Source organism: Rana temporaria, chromosome 9, assembly GCF_905171775.1.
Source record: "Rana temporaria chromosome 9, aRanTem1.1, whole genome shotgun sequence".
Taxonomy (NCBI): Eukaryota; Metazoa; Chordata; class Amphibia; order Anura; family Ranidae; genus Rana; species Rana temporaria.
Window position 1 is genome coordinate 42,789,985 of NC_053497.1, and position 20,070 is coordinate 42,810,054.

The 20,070-nt window shown below is 44.7% G+C and overlaps 1 protein-coding gene across 5 annotated transcripts in view; it reads left to right on the plus strand.

The window, feature by feature from the left end:
* LOC120913400 (homeobox protein meis3) overlaps positions 1–20,070 on the plus strand; it is a 69,806-nt gene that overhangs the window by 20,295 nt on the left and 29,441 nt on the right. For 3 of the 5 annotated variants that reach the window (XM_040323284.1, XM_040323286.1, XM_040323287.1), the window contains exons 5-7: positions 431–481; positions 6,839–7,000; positions 13,759–13,870. In XM_040323284.1, coding sequence (XP_040179218.1) covers positions 431–481; positions 6,839–7,000; positions 13,759–13,870 — 325 coding nt within the window. The remainder of the gene's footprint in view (positions 1–430; positions 482–6,838; positions 7,001–13,758; positions 13,871–20,070) is intronic. The other 2 variants (XM_040323285.1, XM_040323289.1) reach the window with 1 other exon arrangement.

The following is a 20,070-nucleotide window of genomic DNA, read 5'->3' on the forward strand; positions in this document are numbered from 1 at the left end:
CCATTGTTGGCGTCATTGAGGGAAACTATGCCCCATTGTTGGTGTCATTGTAAGGAATTGTCCCCATTGTTGGTGTCATTGGGAGGAATTGTGCCCCATCGTTGGTGTCATTGTGAGGAATTGTCCCCCATTGTTGGTGTAATTGGGAGAAGTTATGCCCCATCGTTGATGTCAATGGGAGCATTTTTGCCCCAACATTGGTATAATTGACAGGAATTGTGTCCCATCATTGGTGTCAGTGGGAGGAATTATGCCCCAATGTTAGTATCGGTGGATGAAATAATGATAAAAGCAAGCAAAGGGCCGCATCTGGCCCCCGGGCCACAGTTTGAAGACCACTGTACTATATTGTTCTGCAGCATTACTTTCTTAAATGACTTAAGTGTAAGATATGATTGACAGCTCTGCTTCTCTCTCTTATTTTTTGCAGATGATACAGGCGATCCAGGTTTTACGATTTCACTTGTTAGAGCTGGAAAAGGTAAGATAAAAGAAATATCAGTCTTTTTTGGGGGGCTCCAAGTTGTTACAGTTCAGCTGTTCGGTCTCAAGTGAGCAGAAAGTGATTTGGTGATTTCAGTGATGTGCATGCTGATCTGGGGACGGGGGATGGGGGCAGTGTGAAGAGGTGCTGAGCTAAGGTTTGTACCCTCTAGTACTGTAACTAGGACAAGCTGAACAATTATTTCCACATAGACACAGAACACTACAGCCCTCAAGACACAGGAGCTCCTCTGAGTTTTCAGCCGAGGAGGAGAAGACACGTCATATGCTCAACTCAGGATAGCTGCTGTAAGAATCAGCAGGCAGGGAGATTAGCAATGGCCAGGCTGTTACACACTGGTGAGCATCAAGCTTTTGAGGAACTACAAGTCACAGCATGCCCTACTAGCCTCAGGTGGGACCTGCAATTCCAGAAGGAGACTAAGGCAGGCCATAGAAAGTGCAAATTTCTTTCCTGCAACCACAGGTTGCAGGAAAGAAATTTGCACGGTTCCCCCATCAACACAGACAATGCTAACAGGGGAATCCCTCCTGCCGAGACGTTGGGGTTATTTACTAATGGCAAATAGACTGTGCACTTTGCAAAGTGCAATTGTTCCAGAGCTTACTAAATTAGCTTGCACCTGATTGGATGATGGAAGTCAGCAGAGTTTCTTCTCATTTACTAACTTCTGGAGCAACTGCTATTGTCTTTTAGTAAATCAACCCCCCTCTGGAGCGGGGGGGGGGGGGGGTAAGTGCCGCAATGTCACCTGGGACTTCGCCTATATGATTGACGAGGAAAACTCCCCCCGGCTGATAAGGTGCGTCACGGCTTTCCGAAAGTACCCAAACCGCGAGCCGGCTCTATACGGCGCCTGCGCAGTCAGCTCTACATGGCTCCTAGTCGGTGCGCAGGCGCCGTATAGAGCCGACTCGCGGTTCGGCTACTTTCGGAAAGTCGTGACACACCTTATCCGCCGGGGCTAGTTTTTCTCAGGCACGTCAATCATATGGGCGAATTCCCAGATGACATTGCGGCACTGCACAGGAACGCCCACTCCCGCGGGAGCGAGTAGCCGGAAGCCGGGAGGAAAATACAGATAATACCGTATGTATACCGTATTCATGATTCAGGTAGTAGGAGGGAGGGGGGCTTGGGAAGGTAACCATGTTTCATTGTATACTCTAAATTAGGGTACAGCATGAAATATGGTCACAAAGTTGGACTAAGAATTTAAGTAAAAATGGTTTTAGACCTTGTTCACATTGATGAAAATTGGCAGCAATTCCCGGAAATGGCAACGTCCGAATCGGTGCGAGGCTGCATTTGCGGCGCCGCACCGATTCCCAAAAGTCGTTTCTGTACTACTTTTGGCGATTTTGGGGTGCGATTTCCATGACATCGAAACCGCCCCCGAAATCGGGACTGACATGCGGGACGCACGATTCCATTCCCGCAGTCAGTGTGAACCAGGGCTTAATATTACTTGTAGTTAAATGGGCACAAGGTTCCAGAGATCACAACTAAGGATTTAAAATAACAGCCCATAGGCGGAGATTTACTAAAACTGGAGCACACAGAATCTGGTGCAGCTATGCTTAGTAACCAATCAGCTTCTAACTTCAACTTGTTCAATCAAGCTTTGACAATTATGCCAGGTACACACGATCGGATTTTCCGTCGGAAAAATTCCGCTCAAGCCTGGCTTGCATACACACAGTCACACAAAAGTTCTCTGAACTTTCGGTGACATACAACACTACGACAAGCCGAGAAAATCAAGTTCAATGCTTCCGAGAATGCGTCGAATTGTTTCCGAGCACGCGTCGGAATTTTGCGCGTCCGAATTGTTACAGACGATCAGATTTTCCCGGTAGGATTTTTTTTTCCGTCTGAAAATTTGAGAAACAGCTCTTAATCTTTTGTTGGCGGAAATTCCGACAGCAAAAGTCCGATGGAGCATACACACGGTCGGAATTTCCATTCAAAAGCTCACATCGGACTTTCTTTTGCTGTCGCAATTTCTGAACGTGTGTACGGGGGATAAGGCTCCATTCACACCTATGCATGTTGCTTTTGAGGCTGCATTCACATGCGTTTTTACCGCGATCTTTCTGCAATTTTGCACAGGTCAGATTGTAAAAAGCAGAAAAACGCCTGTTTTTCAAGCATATTTTCTCGCGTTTTACGAGCTGAAAACGCTCAGGCAATGCAACCTGAGAGTTTCTGCTGTGCTTTTTGCATCTTCTTTTTTTTTACCTGATTTGCATTTTATTTTTATTTATTTTTTTTATTCCAAAAATGCAGAGGCACAAAAATGCATTTCTGTGAATGTGTTCTATAGGAGCCCATGTTAAAAATAATGTCCTGCATTTCTGCAAAAAGCATGAAAAAACGCATTGGTGTGAATGGAGCCTAAAACCTGAAAGCTAATTGGCTACTAGCTGCAGCAGATTCTGTGTGCACCCGTTTTAGTAAATCCCCCCCATATTCATCCTTTTACCTAATATTGCGGCCAACACAGAATAAAAGGCCAAGTCACATAAATGTCTCACTATTTCAGTTTTTGTATTAACATGGATACATATACATAGTTGTGAATGTTATTTGTATGCCCTATAAGACAAGATTTATAATACACTATTCTGGTGTAGTGGCCCTTTAATTAATTAAATAGGAAGACGATAAGCAGAGCTGATCTTGCCCTCTAGATTGTAAGCTCTCTTGGTTAGAACATTGTAGCACCTGCTAGGTCTTGCTGTTTCAGTGTATACTGTGAGGGCTGTACATAAACACATTAAGGTCCGTTGGATATTTAGGTCAACTGCTAGGCAGCGCATGTAGTTTTCTGTCTATTTTACACGGATGGATGCGAGGTGCAGTAATGAGCTGTGCATGTAAAGATGAGGAGGCATACCAAGGCGTGCTCTGCATGCCCGCAGGCAAGAAAAGGTTAATTGTACAGTCAAGAGAAAAAAAAAGGGCTCCCCCTGCCTCCTCCCATATGGAGAATCCCATCAGGCTGTAGAAGAGCACTGCTGGCACATACCACTTTGAGAGGCAGGGGAGGGGGCAGAGATGAAAGGCACCACTTCAGAACTGCCCCTCTGGTTTGATAAGCTAATGAGCTCATTAAAGGATACAAGAGGCGCTGCTGGTTTGTAACCAGATAATCCTCTTGTTAATGTGGTAATTAACCCTTTGATTCCCTTCGCTGGCCTGCTGGGAATCGGGGAGGATTAAAGAAAGGGCCTGGGGGTTGTAGAGGTGGGAGGTAAGAGCTGTGTGTTATAACTGAATAAAGATTGCCCTCTCTGTGTTCACCTTACGCCTAGGTTACCGACCGCCAGGGGGGGGTGATAATTGGGTGGCTTTTTTCAGTCTACAGGATGTATGCCCAAACTGTATATCTCTTCGGGTTTGTAAGAACTACAAGACCCAGCATGCCTTTTTAGACTGTGAATGGCAAGACGTGGTTGGGCTTTAAAGGCTTATGCATACTGGGCTTTAAAAAGGCTTTTACAGGAATTTGGCATTTTGGTTTCTGCCTGTAAAGGAACCTCTATGTTGGTGTCCATGCACCTCTATGTTGGTGTCCATGCACCCCTGTGTTGGTGTCTATGCACCTCTATGTTGGTGTCCACGCACCTCTATGTTGGTGTCCACGCACCTCTATGTTGGTGTCCACGCACCTCTATGTTGGTGTCCACGCACCTCTATGTTGGTGTCCATGCACCTCTGTGTTGGTGTCTATGCACCTCTATGTTGGTGTCCATGCACCTCTATGTTGGTGTCCATGCACCTCTATGTTGGTGTCCATGCACCTCTGTGTTGGTGTCCATGCACCTCTATGTTGGTGTCCATGCACCTCTATGTTGGTGTCCATGCACCTCTATGTTGGTGTCCACGCACCTCTATGTTGGTGTCCAAGCACCTCTGTGTTGGTGTCTATGCACCTCTATGTTGGTGTCCATGCACCTCTATGTTGGTGTCCATGCACCTGTGTGTTGGTGTCCATGCACCTCTATGTTGGTGTCCATGCACCTGTGTGTTGGTGTCCATGCACCTCTATGTTGGTGTCCATGCACCTCTATTGTCCATGCACCTCTATGTTGGTGTCCACGCACCTCTGTGTTGGTGTCCACGCACCTCTGTGTTGGTGTCCACGCACCTCTGTGTTGGTGTCCACGCACCTCTGTGTTGGTGTCCACGCACCTCTATGTTGGTGTCTATGCACCTCTATGTTGGTGTCCATGCACCTCTATGTTGGTGTCCATGCAATGTTGGTGTCCATGCACCTCTATGTTGGTGTCCATGCACCTCTATGTTGTCAATGCACCTCTATGTTGGTGTCCATGCACCTCTATGTTGGTGTCCATGCACTTCTATGTTGGTGTCCATGCACCTCTATGTTGATGTCCACGCACCTCTATGTTGGTGTCCATGCACCTCTATGTTGGTGTCCATGCACCTCTATGTTGGTGTCCATGCACCTCTTTGTTGATGTCCATGCAATATTGGTGTCCATGCACCTCTATGTTGGTGTCTATGCACCTCTATGTTGGTGTCCATGCAATGTTGGTGTCCATGCCATTCCAATGGCCAGAATAAATTAATATTGGCCAATACCAGCCAATAGAATCCATAAACGCTCAAATGCTTGAACACGTGTGCAATACGCGGCTCTAGGCACGGTTTTAGGACATTTTGTTCATGCCATGTAAAAGGCATTTAGAGGAGAAAGTCAAACGCTCAATATGCATGAGCCATTAGGTTCTCAGGTTAACCATATTTCAGTTTTGGCTGGCCAACAGTTGGTTGAAACACCCCACCCGTTGGCCTCTTATGCTGCGTAAACAATGTCGGAATTTCCGTCAACAAATGTTCAATGTGAGCTTTTTGTTGGAAAATCTGACCGTGTGTCTGTTCCATGGAACATTTGCTGTCGGAATTTCCGACAACAAATGTTTGAGAGCTGGTCCTCAATTTTTCATCCGAAATTCCGATCGTCTGTAGCCAAATCCAACGCACAGAAATCCTACTCATGCTTGTAATCAATTTGACGCATGCTCGGAATTGTTGAACTTAATTTTTCTCGGCTCGTCGTAGTGTTGTACGTGACCGCGTTCTTGACGTTCGGAATTTCTGAGAACATTTGTGTGACTGTGTGTATGCAAGACAAGTTTGAGTGAACAATTTGTCGTAAAAAAAATCCACGGTTTTGATGTTGGAATGTCCGATCATGTGTACGTGGCATTATATCGCTCAGAAATACACTTGCATTAGTTGGATTTCCTTGCTTTCCCAAAAGGTTCAATTTCCCTATTTGTATATTCTAAAATTGGGAGACCAAACATCATTGTTGGCTTTGTACTGGCCATGGCGGTTTGATGGATCTGGGAATTCTGGTGAGGACATCTTAGCACTGGTGTCTTATGGAGACACCAAAGAAACCGAGACATGGATTAAAACGACAGCAGTGGTAGACGTGTTTCAGCTGCAATGGCCTGGCCGTGATCAAGGCCGTTGTGGCTGAAATGCGTCCACCTCTGCTGCACTTTTATGGAGTTAGAATAAATTTGGACTGATTTAAAGAGCATGTATGGAATTATGGATTGTCATTTATGGATTCATCACATTGGCAGCTGAGCACCTGCACATCCTGCACCCGACAGCTCAGGAGGAGTCTCATTAACTTGGGGTAGTAGCACTTTTCTTTGTTGTTTATGGATCAGCACGACAGCTCTATAAACCTATTTTAAGCTGGTTAATCAGTTAAGGAAAAGCAAGTAAAGTCGGCCATACATGGAGCAAATTTCTTTCCTACAACCACTGGATTTTTTGATTCCCCCATCAACACTGATAGAATCACTCCTGCCGGGCCATTGTCCTCTACCAGCCAGGGGAAGCCATCTCCGCCGGGAGAAGACAGTGATTATCCCTAGTGGCTAAAGCCGCTGCTAGTGATAATCGCAAGAGAATCCAGCAGGCTGGTTGTACCCAAGTCGATCGATCGATCAGCTTGGTACATTCAGCCTGCTCATTAACGGTTCGAATCTCGGGCTGGTTCAGCAGGTTCGAACCATGTATGGCCGGCCTTACTCTTTCATTTAGTAAAATTCCAAGAAAACATCAGTTTGTGTATATAGATTGTAAGCTCCAATGAGCAGGACCCTCTGATTCCTCCTGTATTGAATTGTATTGTAACTGTACTATCTGCCCTCGTGTTGTAAAGTGCTGTGCAAACTGTTGGTGCTATATAAATCCTGTATAATAATAATAATACTATATCTGCAGTAGGTAGAAAGGAACTTTTTCTGGAGTAACACATAACTTTTATGCCCCTTGCAGGTTCACGATTTGTGTGATAACTTCTGTCATCGATACATCACCTGTTTGAAAGGCAAGATGCCCATCGACTTGGTGATAGACGACCGTGATGGCTCCTCCAAATCAGATCTGGAAGATTTCACAGGATCCTGTACGAGTCTATCGGATCAGGTAGGAATCAAGGTGCTTTACTACCCTTTACTACCCTCTAAGATCACACCATGCAAACCTACGTCTGGGAATTTACGCCATTTTGTTCCCTAATGTAAACTGCTTCCCCCAAGATTTAGCAAAATTCTCTAGCAAAGCCTGCTCTCCTCCATTGATCAGACCTGTCCTGACATGCCCAACCCCTGCACACTGACTGCCCTACCCCTGCAATGCGTAAAAATGCATTCTGTCCAGCTTTTCCTCAGCGCACAACAATACAGCGCATTGGTGTAAACTGAAACAACAAGACATAAGGCTAACTGCCTTGCCTGTCCATTGGAACTGCATTGGACAATATTACCCAATGCATATGGGGTGAATGGGCCCTCAATTGAAATCCCTTATGACACCCATTAACACTTCAGCCTATTAAAAACACTCTTGTCCTGATGTGATCATATTTATAAAAATCAAATTTTGGATGTTTTCACTTTCTGTTTATCTTGCGGTCAAATTGACAAGAAAGAGACCCTGTAGAAAATACTCAATTATTTTTAACGGGGTTGTAATGTATGTGGTACAGCATTTTTTTTTACTTCAGTTAAATTTTTTGCAATTTTGTAATTCATCACTTTAATTACGTTACCATCCCACAAATGTAATCAAAATTTGGATATTTTTTTTATTATTTATAGCACTTTACATAGAGTACATCACATCAGTCCCTGTCTCAAGGAGCCTGCAATCTAGGGCCCCTATCTCACATGCGTACATACACACTTACACATACTAGGGCCAATTTAGAAAGAAGCCAATTAATCTTAACAGCATGTCCTAGGAAACTGGAGTGCCCCATGCAAGCACAGGGAAAATATGCAAACTCCATGCAGGTAGTGCAGATCAGAAGCATATGTGGTCAGCATGACGCTTAGCAATACCCGTGTGGACAGCAATACCTGAATCTGGTGGGTTTACAGCAAACAGGCTGTGCTTAGTCAGCATGTGTGAACACGTATGTACCTATTGTAGTAGGCTGCAGTGTGTGCCGGCCTTGTTGTGACGTGCGTACATTAACGTGGGCATGTGATAGAAGTGGACCCCGGCACACAGGGACGCTGTGCTGCATCTTTAATGAGGCACATCCCAGGATTGTAATTGTTGGTTACGTTCCCCTCCAGTTAACGAAGCCCTGCCCGGCATTCTCCCGCCTCTCTTCCCAAACTAATGCAGGCGATGATGCATTTGCCTATAGCTGGACTGATGCATTTTTAATATTCCTCCAGGCTAAGGAGCGAGCAGGATACAGAGCGAGGCCTCGCACTGAGTGCACTAATTCCAAATTCCAAGCAGCAGCCTATTGTGTGCATGTCACCCTGCTCGCAGCATCGCCACCTAACCCTTTCCTTAGCATAGACCTCCACTGCCCACACTCACTGCTCATTAATATGCCTTCCACCACTGCTGGACATTCCATATTTCTTTAATATTAAATAACAATAAAAGTGTGCAGCTGCTAATTCAGCCGTGTTTTATCTGCTACATGCAAATGTATCACAGAGCCCATTCAGTCAGCCATGTTGACTTGGACTTGGGGGGGGGGGGGGGGGGGGTGAAGCATTTGTTTGTGCAACGGGGTGATAAAAATCACTCCAGCTAGCTAATCTTTTTTTTTGCATCTGTTATCTATTTAGGTTCAGGTGACTTTTCTATTCAGCTTCCTCTTTAAATTGGTTGGCGAGCCCCTAGCCTGAATTTTTCTGTATTGTCACTCTGGACCTTGTGTATGCAAGAAGAATTGCTTGTATCTCCTCACAGCTACCAATCGGATTTACGCTTTGAAACTACAACCCCCAGGGCAAGCTTGAATCTGATTGGTGGCTGTGGTAAAATATTGTCAGTTCTTATTGCTGATACCAGAGACAATTAACTCCCACATAGAACAGTGGTGGTTACTGGTGACATCAGTCGCTATGATAGCATTTCCAGCGCAGTTGGAGAACCATTCCTGTGTACCTTCCTGGAGAGATTTAATTTTGGCAGCATGGTGTCACTGCAAAGGTTAACAGTGCCTTGCAGCACTGAGGTCCTCTTTAGCCCAGGGGCACTATCTATATGGAGCTCGTATGTTATCCTATGTTTGTGTTGCTTTCATTTGGATGCTCTGTTTTCCTCCCACAGTCCAAAGGCTTACTGGTAGATTAACTGTCTTCTGGCTAAATTATCCCCCGCGTGTGTATTTGTTGGCTCCACTGGGGCAGGGACTGACGTGTCTGAATACATTTATCTTGCATTGGAGATACACAACTTGTAGCTTCTCTGCAAAGCAATAACAGAAAATTAAAATTCCTATTTTTGAAACTGCAGCTAAATAGGGGAAATATATTCCTGTTCTATCGTAAAACAAGTATATACGTATAATAGCAGCTCGGTATTTTAAGATAGGTGCACTTTAAAAAAAAAACCTTCCCATAGCTCATCCTTTTACTTGTCCCTGGCCTCTGGCGGCACTTTGAAGAATTTCACATGTGACATAAAATGATAAAAATCATAGCCATCTCTAGCTCAGCCTATTTACTCAAGGTGTCAATTCTTCTTACATGTTCAGCATATCGGAGCTCAACTGGGACACTGTAGGTCATGGGTCTTCAAACTATGGCCCTCCAGTTGTTCAGGAACTACAATTCCCATCATGCCTAGTCATGTCTGTGAACGTCAGAGTTTCACAATGCCTCATGGGATGTGTAGTTCCGCAACAGCTGGAGGGCCGTAGTTTGAGGATCCCTGTGTTGTAAACATTGTGCAGCCCTAGGTAGACCTAACAGTGAGAATGGGGCATGTCTGTATCTACAGTATGTACTATTTTGATGAATGTGTGAGTTGTATGAGTGGGATTGTTGGAAAAAGTACTGTGAAGTGTGAGAGAGATTCAGTTGTTACCTACAGTGGTGCTGTTGGGTATTATGTTGGACATTGACTCTCAAACAGAGGAGCATGAACGGTCCGGACATTTGTTGGAAAAGCTGTTATTTACCAGTAATAGGAAGAGAACGCTGGCCACCTGGGAAAAAAAACATGCAAAGACACGGAGGGCATCACACTCCATGCAAATAGTGTTCCTGTTGGGACACTTACCCAACAAATGTACTTATCTCAGAAACATTCTGGAGCAAATATTATTAAAGTTGTGTAGAGTCTACAGAGGCTTCCATAGAGGTTATCCTCTTTCATATAATGAGCATCACTGACTAAATCCTATTAAAGAGGCAAATAATAATGAAGTTGTGTAGAGTCTACAGAGGCTTCCATAGAGGTTATCCTCTTTCATATAATGAGCATCACTGACTAAATCCTATTAAAGAGGCAAATAATAATGAAGTTGTGTAGAGTCTACAGAGACTTCCATAGAGGCCAACCTCCTTCACATCAGGATCATCACTTACCAAATTCTAATAAAGGGACAAATAATAATAACGTTGTGTAGAGTCTATAGAGGCCACCCCCCCTTCACATCATAATCATCACTGGCCAAATACTATTAAAGGGGAAAATAAGTAATAAGGTTGTGTAGAGTCTACAGAGGACTCTATGGGGGCCATCCTCCTTCACATCATGATCATCACTGACCAAATACTATTAAAGGGGCAAATATTAATAACGATGTGTAGAGTCTACAGAAGCTTCCATAGAAGCCACCCTCCTTTACATCATGATCATCACTTACCAAAGTTGAGCTGAAGAAGGGAGCCTACTGGACTTTGACTTTCTACTAAAGTCAAGCTTTGCATAATAGGGTGTCATCAAGTTTCAAGGCCATCTATACTTGAAGGCATCTACTTTCAATTCCTTGCGGCCACCAACCTTCACATCATGATCATCACTGACCAAATACTAGTAAAGGGGCAAATAGTGATAAAGTTGTGTAGAGTCTACAGAGGACTCCATGGGGACCATCCGCCTTCACATCATGATCATCACTGACCAAATACTATTAATGGGGCAAATATCAATAAAGTTGTATAGAGTCTACAGAGGCCTCCATAGAGGCCACCCACTTCACATCATAGTCATCACTGACCAAATACTATTAAAGGGGCAAATATTAATAAAGTTGTGTAGAGTCTACAGAGAACTCCATAGGGACCATCCGCCTTCACATCATGATCATCACTGACCAAATACTATTAATGGGGCAAATATTAATAAAGTTGTGTAGAGTCTACAGAGGCTTCCATAGAAGCCATCCTCCTTTACATCATGATCATCATTGACCAAAGTTGAGCTGAAGAAGGGAGCCGACTGGAGTTTGACTTTCTCTACTAAAGTCAAGCTTTGCATAATAGGGTATCATAAGTTTCAAGGCCATCTATACTTGAAGGCATCTACTTTCAATTCCTTGTGGGAATCTAATAAACAGACTTGACACTTCTTACTCTAAGCTGCCAAAAAAAAAGACGAATGAGGTTGACTTTAATGCCAGTACTGGAGGCTATATAATACATGTTTGTCATGGACTTAACATGATGTACAGCAGTACATTCTGATCCTGGGAGGGTCTGCCTAATAATGTCTGACACATTTATACTCCAGTCCATAGAAGGACCGACTCACTAAATGTGCCACTGACATTGGCATACCCTGGCCCTCAAGAGGACTGACCCATGATACATGCCACTGTCATCGCTACACTTTGGTCACAAGGGCTCTGACCCCAGAACATGTTTCTGTCATTATCTGGAAATATGGGAGTATTTTCCTCATTTTGCAGTTGAAGAGAAAGAGAGAATTAGCATGTAAAGGCCCCAGTGCCTGTATTTCATTTACATTTCATGTCTGAATCCAACCCCCTGCAGATTTTAAACAAAACTCCCCCTGCCTGGTCCCTCCTTGAGGTCAGAGCTGCAGCCTGCTCCCTCTTTAACCCTTGTGTCCCATTTGCAGCCCCCAGGTTAATCAGGACAGGGTAAGGGGTCATGGTTTCTGCTGTATCCAAATCTTCACAGCTGGAACCTAAAACTCTCTGATCACCTGGAAGTAGCAACTAAAACTACACAGTTCAGGAGAGAGGGAGCTGGGCTGGAGCCTAAAGGCAGCAAACCCTTTGAATGTGGGATTAAAGGGTCAATAAGGGTCAGTTCAGCTCCCAGAGGGGGTGTATGTACAAATGAAAACGACCCCTCACATCCCAAGCAGCAGATTTCCTTTCATCCTGCTCTTATCTCCCTGGTGTTAGGTTTTCTAAAAGCTTTCACAAAAGCAACCATAGAAAATCAAGTTCTCCCTCTAACGGCTGCAAGTTCCTCTGTGAATGTGTGTTGTTACTGAGCCTGCTGCTACCTGTTAGCGATCAAACATTTAACTGCCTCTTGTGACCAAACAAGAGGTTGATAAGGTTACTGGATCAATGGTGGCGTTCAAGACTCGTATAAAATGTATACCGTGTACAGATACGTTGAATGTAACATACGTGCCAAATGATTGCACAATGTGGAACTTCTTATGTATCCTGATTTACATGTCTAAGGATAATCGAACCCACAGCGGGCCACATTCTGTGTCTTAAAAAGCAACTGAAATGCAAGATATTGTTCTAGTCTTCATGCATATGGCCGTACAAGGAGCGTACACTCTGCCCATTGAGATGAATAAGGCACCCACCCATTCACACACCTACAGATAGTGTGTGTTCGGAGCATATGTCTGTGCGGGTGCTTTACACAACCCCACAAAATATTTGAATCATCTCAATGGGCGGCTATCCATGCTCAGCAGCATGGTCGGTGAAAAGTGATCGCACTGAACACTCTACGACCATGTGCACAAAGACTGAGGCCTCGTACATACGACCGAGTTTCTCGGCAGAATTCAGCCAGAAACTTGGTCAGAGCTGGATTCTGCCGAGAAACTCGGTCGTGTGTACACTTTTCAGCGAGGAAACCGTCGAGGAACTCGTCGGGCCAAAAAGAGAACATGTTCTCTTTTTCCTCGTTGTTCAATGAGGAAAGTCGGCCCGCCGAGCTCCTCGGCGGCTTCCACACTGAACTCGCCGAGGAACTCGATGTGTTTGGCACGTCGAGTTCCTCGGACGTGTGTACGGGGCCTTAGGCCTCGAACACACGACCGAGGAACTCATCATAAATGAAACATCGTTTTCCTCGACGAGTTCCTTGTCAGGCTTGTGGAGAAACTCGACAAGCTTTCTTTGCGTACACACTGTCAAGACAAAATCTCCTCGTTCTCAAACGCGGTGACGTACAACACATACAATGGCAGGGGTAGTTCGATTCCACTGGCACAACTCTTGGGGCTGCTTTTGCTAATCTCATGTTACTGCGTGTTAAGTAAAAGTTTGCTAAGAGACGATTTGCACTTTTCAGACTGTTACAGCATGACAAATGTGTTATCTCAATTACAAACGCTACTTTTACCGAAGGTGCGCTCCCGTCTCATACTTTATTCTGAGCATGTGCGGGTTTCTGAGCATACACACGAACGTGTTTCTCATCGAAAACCAGCCCGACGAGGAACAAGACGAGGAAATTGAGACTCCCGTCTAGGAAAAAGAGAACTTGTTCTCTTTTTTTCTCGTCGAGTTCCTATACAGTTTTCTCGATGAAAAACATACACACGACCGTTTTCCTCAGCAAAAAAGCTCTGCCACCAAGTTTCTTGATGGATTCTGTCAGGGAAACAATTGAACCATCTGTAGGCATGTTTTCAAATCACATTCAATATACATCTTGTTGCAGCCCAATTCACATAGCACTAATAGTTATTTTCTTTTTTTCCCCCAGAATAATTCATGGATACGCGACCACGATGAAACAGGCTCCACCCACTCAGGAACGCCGGGTCCATCCAGTGGAGGGTTGGCTTCGCAGAGTGGGGATAATTCCAGTGAACAGGGTAATGCTTCATTTCAGCTTATTAAGACTATGGTCTCTTTGTACTTACGCCTCCGCAACTTAGACGGGCAAGTGCTGTATTCTCAAAGCACTTGCTCCATAAGTTGCGGCAGCGTAGTGTAAATCGGCCGGCGTAAGCCCGCCTAATTCAAATGTGGGATGGGGGGGGCGTGTTTTATGTTAATGTTCTGTGACCCGACGTGATTGACGTTTTTCCCGAACGGCGCATGCGCCGTCCGTGGAATTTCCCAGTGTGCATTGCTCCTAATACGCCGCAAGGACGTCATTGGTTTCGACGTTAACGTAAATGACGTCCAGCCCCATTCACGGACGACTTACGCAAATGACGTAACTTTTTCAAATTAAGACGCGGCAACGACGGCCATACTTAACATTGGTATGCCGCACTTACGCCACCATATAGCAGGGGTAACTATACGCCGGGAAAAGCCTAACGTAAACTGCGTAACTGTACTGCGTCGGCCGGGCGTACATTCGTAAATTCGCGTATCTAGCTGATTTACACGCCCCTAGCGGCCAGTGTAAATATGCAGTTACGATCCGACGGCATAAGAGACTTACGCCTGTCGGATCTAAGGGAAATCTATACGTAACTGATTCTAAGAATCAGGCGCATAGATACGATGGCGCAACTCAGAGATACGACGGCATATCTGGAGATACGCCATCGTATCTCCACTGAGAATCTGGCCCACAGTATACTAAAGCCTATCCCTTGTGCCATGTAGTCAATTAGTGATAACAAATTTTGGTAAGATTTTTAATTTTTTTTAAATATTAATACAATTTTGAATTATTAACTTGAATGACATATCTTTATTTGTGGACTCTCCTATTGCTCACCTTTGCTAGAGCAGCCATCTTGGGTCATAGCCGCTTAGTGGCGCAGTGTCTGATCATTGAACCGCGGGGCAGAGTAAAGCCTATCCCTCGTGCCATGTAGTCGATTAGTGATAACAAATATTGGTTGGTAAGATTTTTTTTTTTTTTAAATATTAATACAATTTTGAATTATTAATTTGAATGACATATCTTTATTTGTAGACTCTCCTATTGCTCACCTTTGCTAGAGCAGCCATCTTGGGTCATAGCCGCTTAGTGGCGCAGTGTCTGATCATTGAACCGCGGGGCAGAGTGGGCTAATGCTGATTATAATCACAAAGGCTGCTAAGGAGAATGCAAGATTGTTCTTTTTGCAGAATTGGGTGAAGAGGTAAAGCCAATCAGAGATCATTGAGTAAAGGGGGGGGGGGGGCACTAGACCCCACCAGGGACAATTGGGAAAGCCAGCTGCATTTCGAGTTGGTCATGAAGGCATTTCAGTGTTTGCTTATAGATCAGGATGACTGATATGGTAATTAGGAGCGGGATTCCAGCACTTGGCCTGTACGGGAAAAGAATGGGAGCTGGGGAAGTGCCTGAGCGAGGGGCCACAGAGAGGGCAGCCATACACTCTGCAGGCTGACCCTGTGTTGTCCTAGGGGAGCTCAGTGATAAACTGCTGAGAGCTCTCTCTTCCTCATAATTCTCCATTCAGATCTGCTGACCATCCATAGCTACTCCATTTCATTCTGTAATGTCATCTGTAACATGAATATCCTAGTCAGCGTCCACAGGGTACAGCACCCCCCCCCCCCCCCGGCCTCGCGCCATCATTAAAATGACACGTTAACGCATTGGGTCTGTGTGCCCCTGCAAGAGACTTAGCACTGAAATCACAGCTTGCTTTTCTCCTTGTGCCAGACCGAGGCCCCCCTCTCTTATTGCACCACCCACCCTCCTTTGCTCTCAAACTTCAAGGTCATCAGATAAATGTGCAGAGCCAGTTCTGTGCGTTAACTGGGCTGCTGAAGAAGTTTTTTTTTTTTTTTCCCATCTGTGTGCGACCTCTCATTCATAAATATCTTCGTGTCCCGTCCCCCCCCACCCCCTCCACTGCCTGACACAACTCCCCCCTTCGCCACTTCTCCTTCTCCATACTGCTTCACTGTGTGTCTGCTTCATTGACTCACAGCAAGGGCTGCTATAAAGCCACAGGGAGTGTTGGTTAATCACAGAATAATCCTAAAGGGGGGGGCACCCAGTATACAGCCCCCAGATCTGCGCTCTCCCCTCTCCCGTCGCAATGACACCCTCCCTCTTCCAGTCGCTCCTTGCAGTATGTAAACTGGATTAGTGTAAAATAAACAACTGGAACAGACGTGCGCTGGCTGTTCCACTAACTGCCATTCTAGCTTGGACCTGGAGGATCTCATCCAGGGCCTGTAGTAGCTGGAAGCTTAGGCTGCCCGTAGGCATAAAACGGAGGTTTTGACTGATCCCTCAGTTGTACAATTTAATATGAGAGATCGCTCCATATACACAAAAATTTTTCCCGTGTTCGTGGTGCTAGGTAACATCAGAATGCTTCCGGGCACGGGCAGTGTCGTGCCACACTTACACATGTACAGTATCTCACAAAAGTGAGTACACCCTTCACAGTTTTTTAAATATTTTATTATATCTTTTCATGTGACAACACTGAAGAAATTACACTTTGCTACAATGTAAAGTAGTGAGTGTACAGCTTGTATAACAGTATACATTTGCTGTCCCCTCAAAATAACTCAACACACAGCCATTAATGTCTAAACCACTGGCAACAAAAGTGAGGTCCAATAATTGGGTCCAATTAGCCATTTTCCATCCCCAGTGTCATGTGACTTGTTAGTGTTACAAGGTCTCAGGTGTGAATGGGGAGCAGGTGTGTTAAATTTGGTGTTATCGCTCTCACTCTCTCATACTGGTCACTGCAAGTTCAATATGGCACCTCATGGCAAAGAACTCTCTGAGGATCTGAAAAAAAGAATTGTTGCTCTACATAAAGATGGCCTAGGCTGTAAGAAGATTGCCAAGACCCTGAAACTGAGCTGCAGCCAAGATCATACAGTGGTTTAACAGGACATGTTCCGCTCAGAACAGGCCTTGCCATGGTCGACCAAAGAAGTTGAGTGCCAGTGCTCAGCATCATATCCAGAGGTTGCCTTCGGGTAAATAAACGTATGAGTGCTGCCAGCATTGCTTCAGAGGTTGAAGGGGTGGGGGGGCAGGGCTCAAGTCCTGTGGGAACGGAGTTCCTGCACTTTTTTCACAGCAGGAACGCAGTTCCCTTTGGAGGACTAGAGCAGCCGAGAGCAGTTGAGCCGCCCGAGCCAATCCTTCACTAAGCGGTGATGCCCAGCTTGAGTCACTGTCAGGGGCAGGCGAACCTTAGTAATCCTTTGTTACTGGCCGCTTCCTGTATATGGATTTATCAGGTTGTGTGCGGGTATTCCGTCACTTCCTCGATGCCGCAATGTCTCCTGGGAGCTTTTGTCAGTGTTCCCAGGAGACATTGCAGAGGTCTGCCGCAAGTTATCGCAGGATTTAGAAAGAACTTGCTTCGAGGAAGTGACGGAATACCCACACACTACCGATGAATCCATATACAGGAAGCGGCCAGTAACATAAAGCATTACTAAGGTACAATGGATCGAATTTTTTTTTTTGCATATGAGCGTATGATTTTTTTTGTTGGTGGGGGAGTGGATTTTGGGTGGGAGTTCCCACACTTTTTTCCCCAGGACTTGACCCCTGGTGGGGGGGTAATCCTGTCAGTACTCAGGCCATATGCCTCATACTATCAGAAGGAAGCCTCTTTTAAAGATGATGCACAAGAAAGCCTGCAGTTTGCTGAAAACAAGCAGACTAAGGACATGGATTACTGGAACCATGTCCTGTGGTCTGATGAGAACAAGATAAACCTATTTGGTTCAGATGGTGTCAGGCGTGTGTGGCGGCAACCAGGAGAGGAGTACAAAGACAAGTGTGTCTTGTCTACAGTCAAGCATGGTGGTGTGAGTGTCATGGTCTGGGGCTGCATGAGTGCTGCCAGCACTGGGGAGCTACAGTTCATTGAGGGAATCATGAATACGAACATGTACTGTGACATACTGAAGCAGAGTATGATCCCCTCCCTTCAGAGACTGGGCAGCAGGGGAGTATTCCAACATGATAACGACCCCAAACACACCTCCAATACAACCACTGCTTTGCTAAAGAAGCTGAGGGTAAAGTTGATGGACTGGCCAAGCATTTCTCCAGACCTAAACCCTATTGAGCATCTGTGGGGCATCCTCAAACATCCATCAGCTCCGTGATGTCCTCATGGAGGAGTGGAAGAGGACTCCAGTGTCAACCTGTGAAGCTCTGGTGAACTCCATGCCCAAGAGGGTTAAGGCAGTGCTGGAAAATAATGGTGGCCACACAAAATATTGACACTTTGGGCCCAAATTAAACATTTTTCACTTAGGGGTGTACTTACTTTTGTTGCCAGCGGTTTAGACATTAATGGCTGTGTTGAGTTATTTTGAGGGGACAGCAAAATTTACACTGTTATACAAGCTGTACACTCACTACTTTACATTGTAGCAAAGTGTCATTTCTTTAGTGTTGTCACATGAAAAGATATAAAATATTTACAAAAATACTGAGGAGGAACAGGAAGTGAGAAATTCAAACAAAGAAAAAAAAACATTTAGAAGAGAAATCGAAGGAAACAACAATGCACTAGCTTAAAGGAACGTATTTAGAAAATAAAAAACAAACATTTACAACCCTATTAATTACATTCAACTGGACTTGTTCAGCAATGACAAGGTTTCTCAGCTTGTCCAAGGCACATCTTCGTTCTAATGAGTTTCAGGAAAATATTCCAGCATTTATATCAGAACAGGTAGCACCAACACCTCAATCCAATTATCAGGGAAAGGCAGATGTTATTGTTTTAAGGGCACGAGGGGATTTTCACACCTACCCTCTTGTCCTTAGGTATGAACATCTGCCTTGCCATGATAATTGGACCATGCTAGATTTAAAACGTATTTCAAAATAAATTGTACAAATCATTAGTAAGACCTCATCTGGAATATGCAGTTCAGTTTTGGGCCCCAGTTCTCAAAAAGGATATCGGGGAACTGGAGAAAGTGCAGAGAAGGGCAACCAAACTGATAAGAGGAATGGAGGAGCTCAGCTATGAGGAAAGATTAGAGGAGCTGAATCTTTTCTCTCTTGAGAAGAGGAGATTAAGGGGGGATATGATCAACATGTACAAATATATAAGGGGTCCATATAGTGAACTTGGTGTTGAGTTATTCACTTTACGGTCAACACTGAGGACAAGGGGGCACTCTTTACGTCTAGAGGAAAAGAGATTTCACCTCCAAATACGGAAAGGTTTTTTCACAGTAAGAGCTGTGAAAATGTGGAATTTGATTCCCTGCAGAGGTGGTTCTGGCCAGCTCAGTAGATTGATTTAAGAAAAGCCTGGATTCTTTCCTAAATGTACATAATATAACTGAGTACTAACATTTATAGGAAAAGTTGATCCAGGGAATATCTGATTGCCTCTCAGGGGATCAGGAAGGAATATTTTCCCCTGCTGTAGCAAATTGGATCATGCTTTGCTGGGGGTTTTCACCTTCCTCTGGATCAACTGTGGGTATAGAATTGGGTATATGTGATTGTATGATATTATTATTATTGTTATTATTTTTTTTTTTGGTTGTACTGGATGGACTTGTGTCTTTTTTCAACCTGACTAACTATGTAATTAGAGGCACTAAATTGCACCCAGATGCATCAGCAACAGCACAGAAACTGCAGAAATATATCTCTGTCCTTTTTGTTACCCCAAGGCGCAGAGACAGGAGCATCCTCCGTATGTACCCCCTAGTATTCCATCCTTTGCTGATAACAGGCATATAAACAATGAGCCAAACACAAGATCTGCGAGCATTAAATATAATTTAATCTGTTCCAGTCCACATATTAATGTCCGTACTCCTCATTATATCACAGCCAGGATAACTGAATAAGTCCTAATCACCAGAGAGCTGGCAGCATTACTACCTAATAATGATCATGTAAATAGCAAAGCGAGGTAAAGGGCTCTGACCCACGCATCACTACAATCCTCCTACTACTGATATAATCCTAATTATGGACTTCAAGGGGGAAGTAGGCCTCCTGATTCGAAGGCTTCGTTCCAGTTTTAGGGCTCTGAAAAACAGATTCCCTTTTTACTGCTCTAGAAGTAGCAGGTGGCAAAAATGGCTACTTCTTTAAATGCCCCCTCACACGGGTGTTTGGCTTCATGACAGA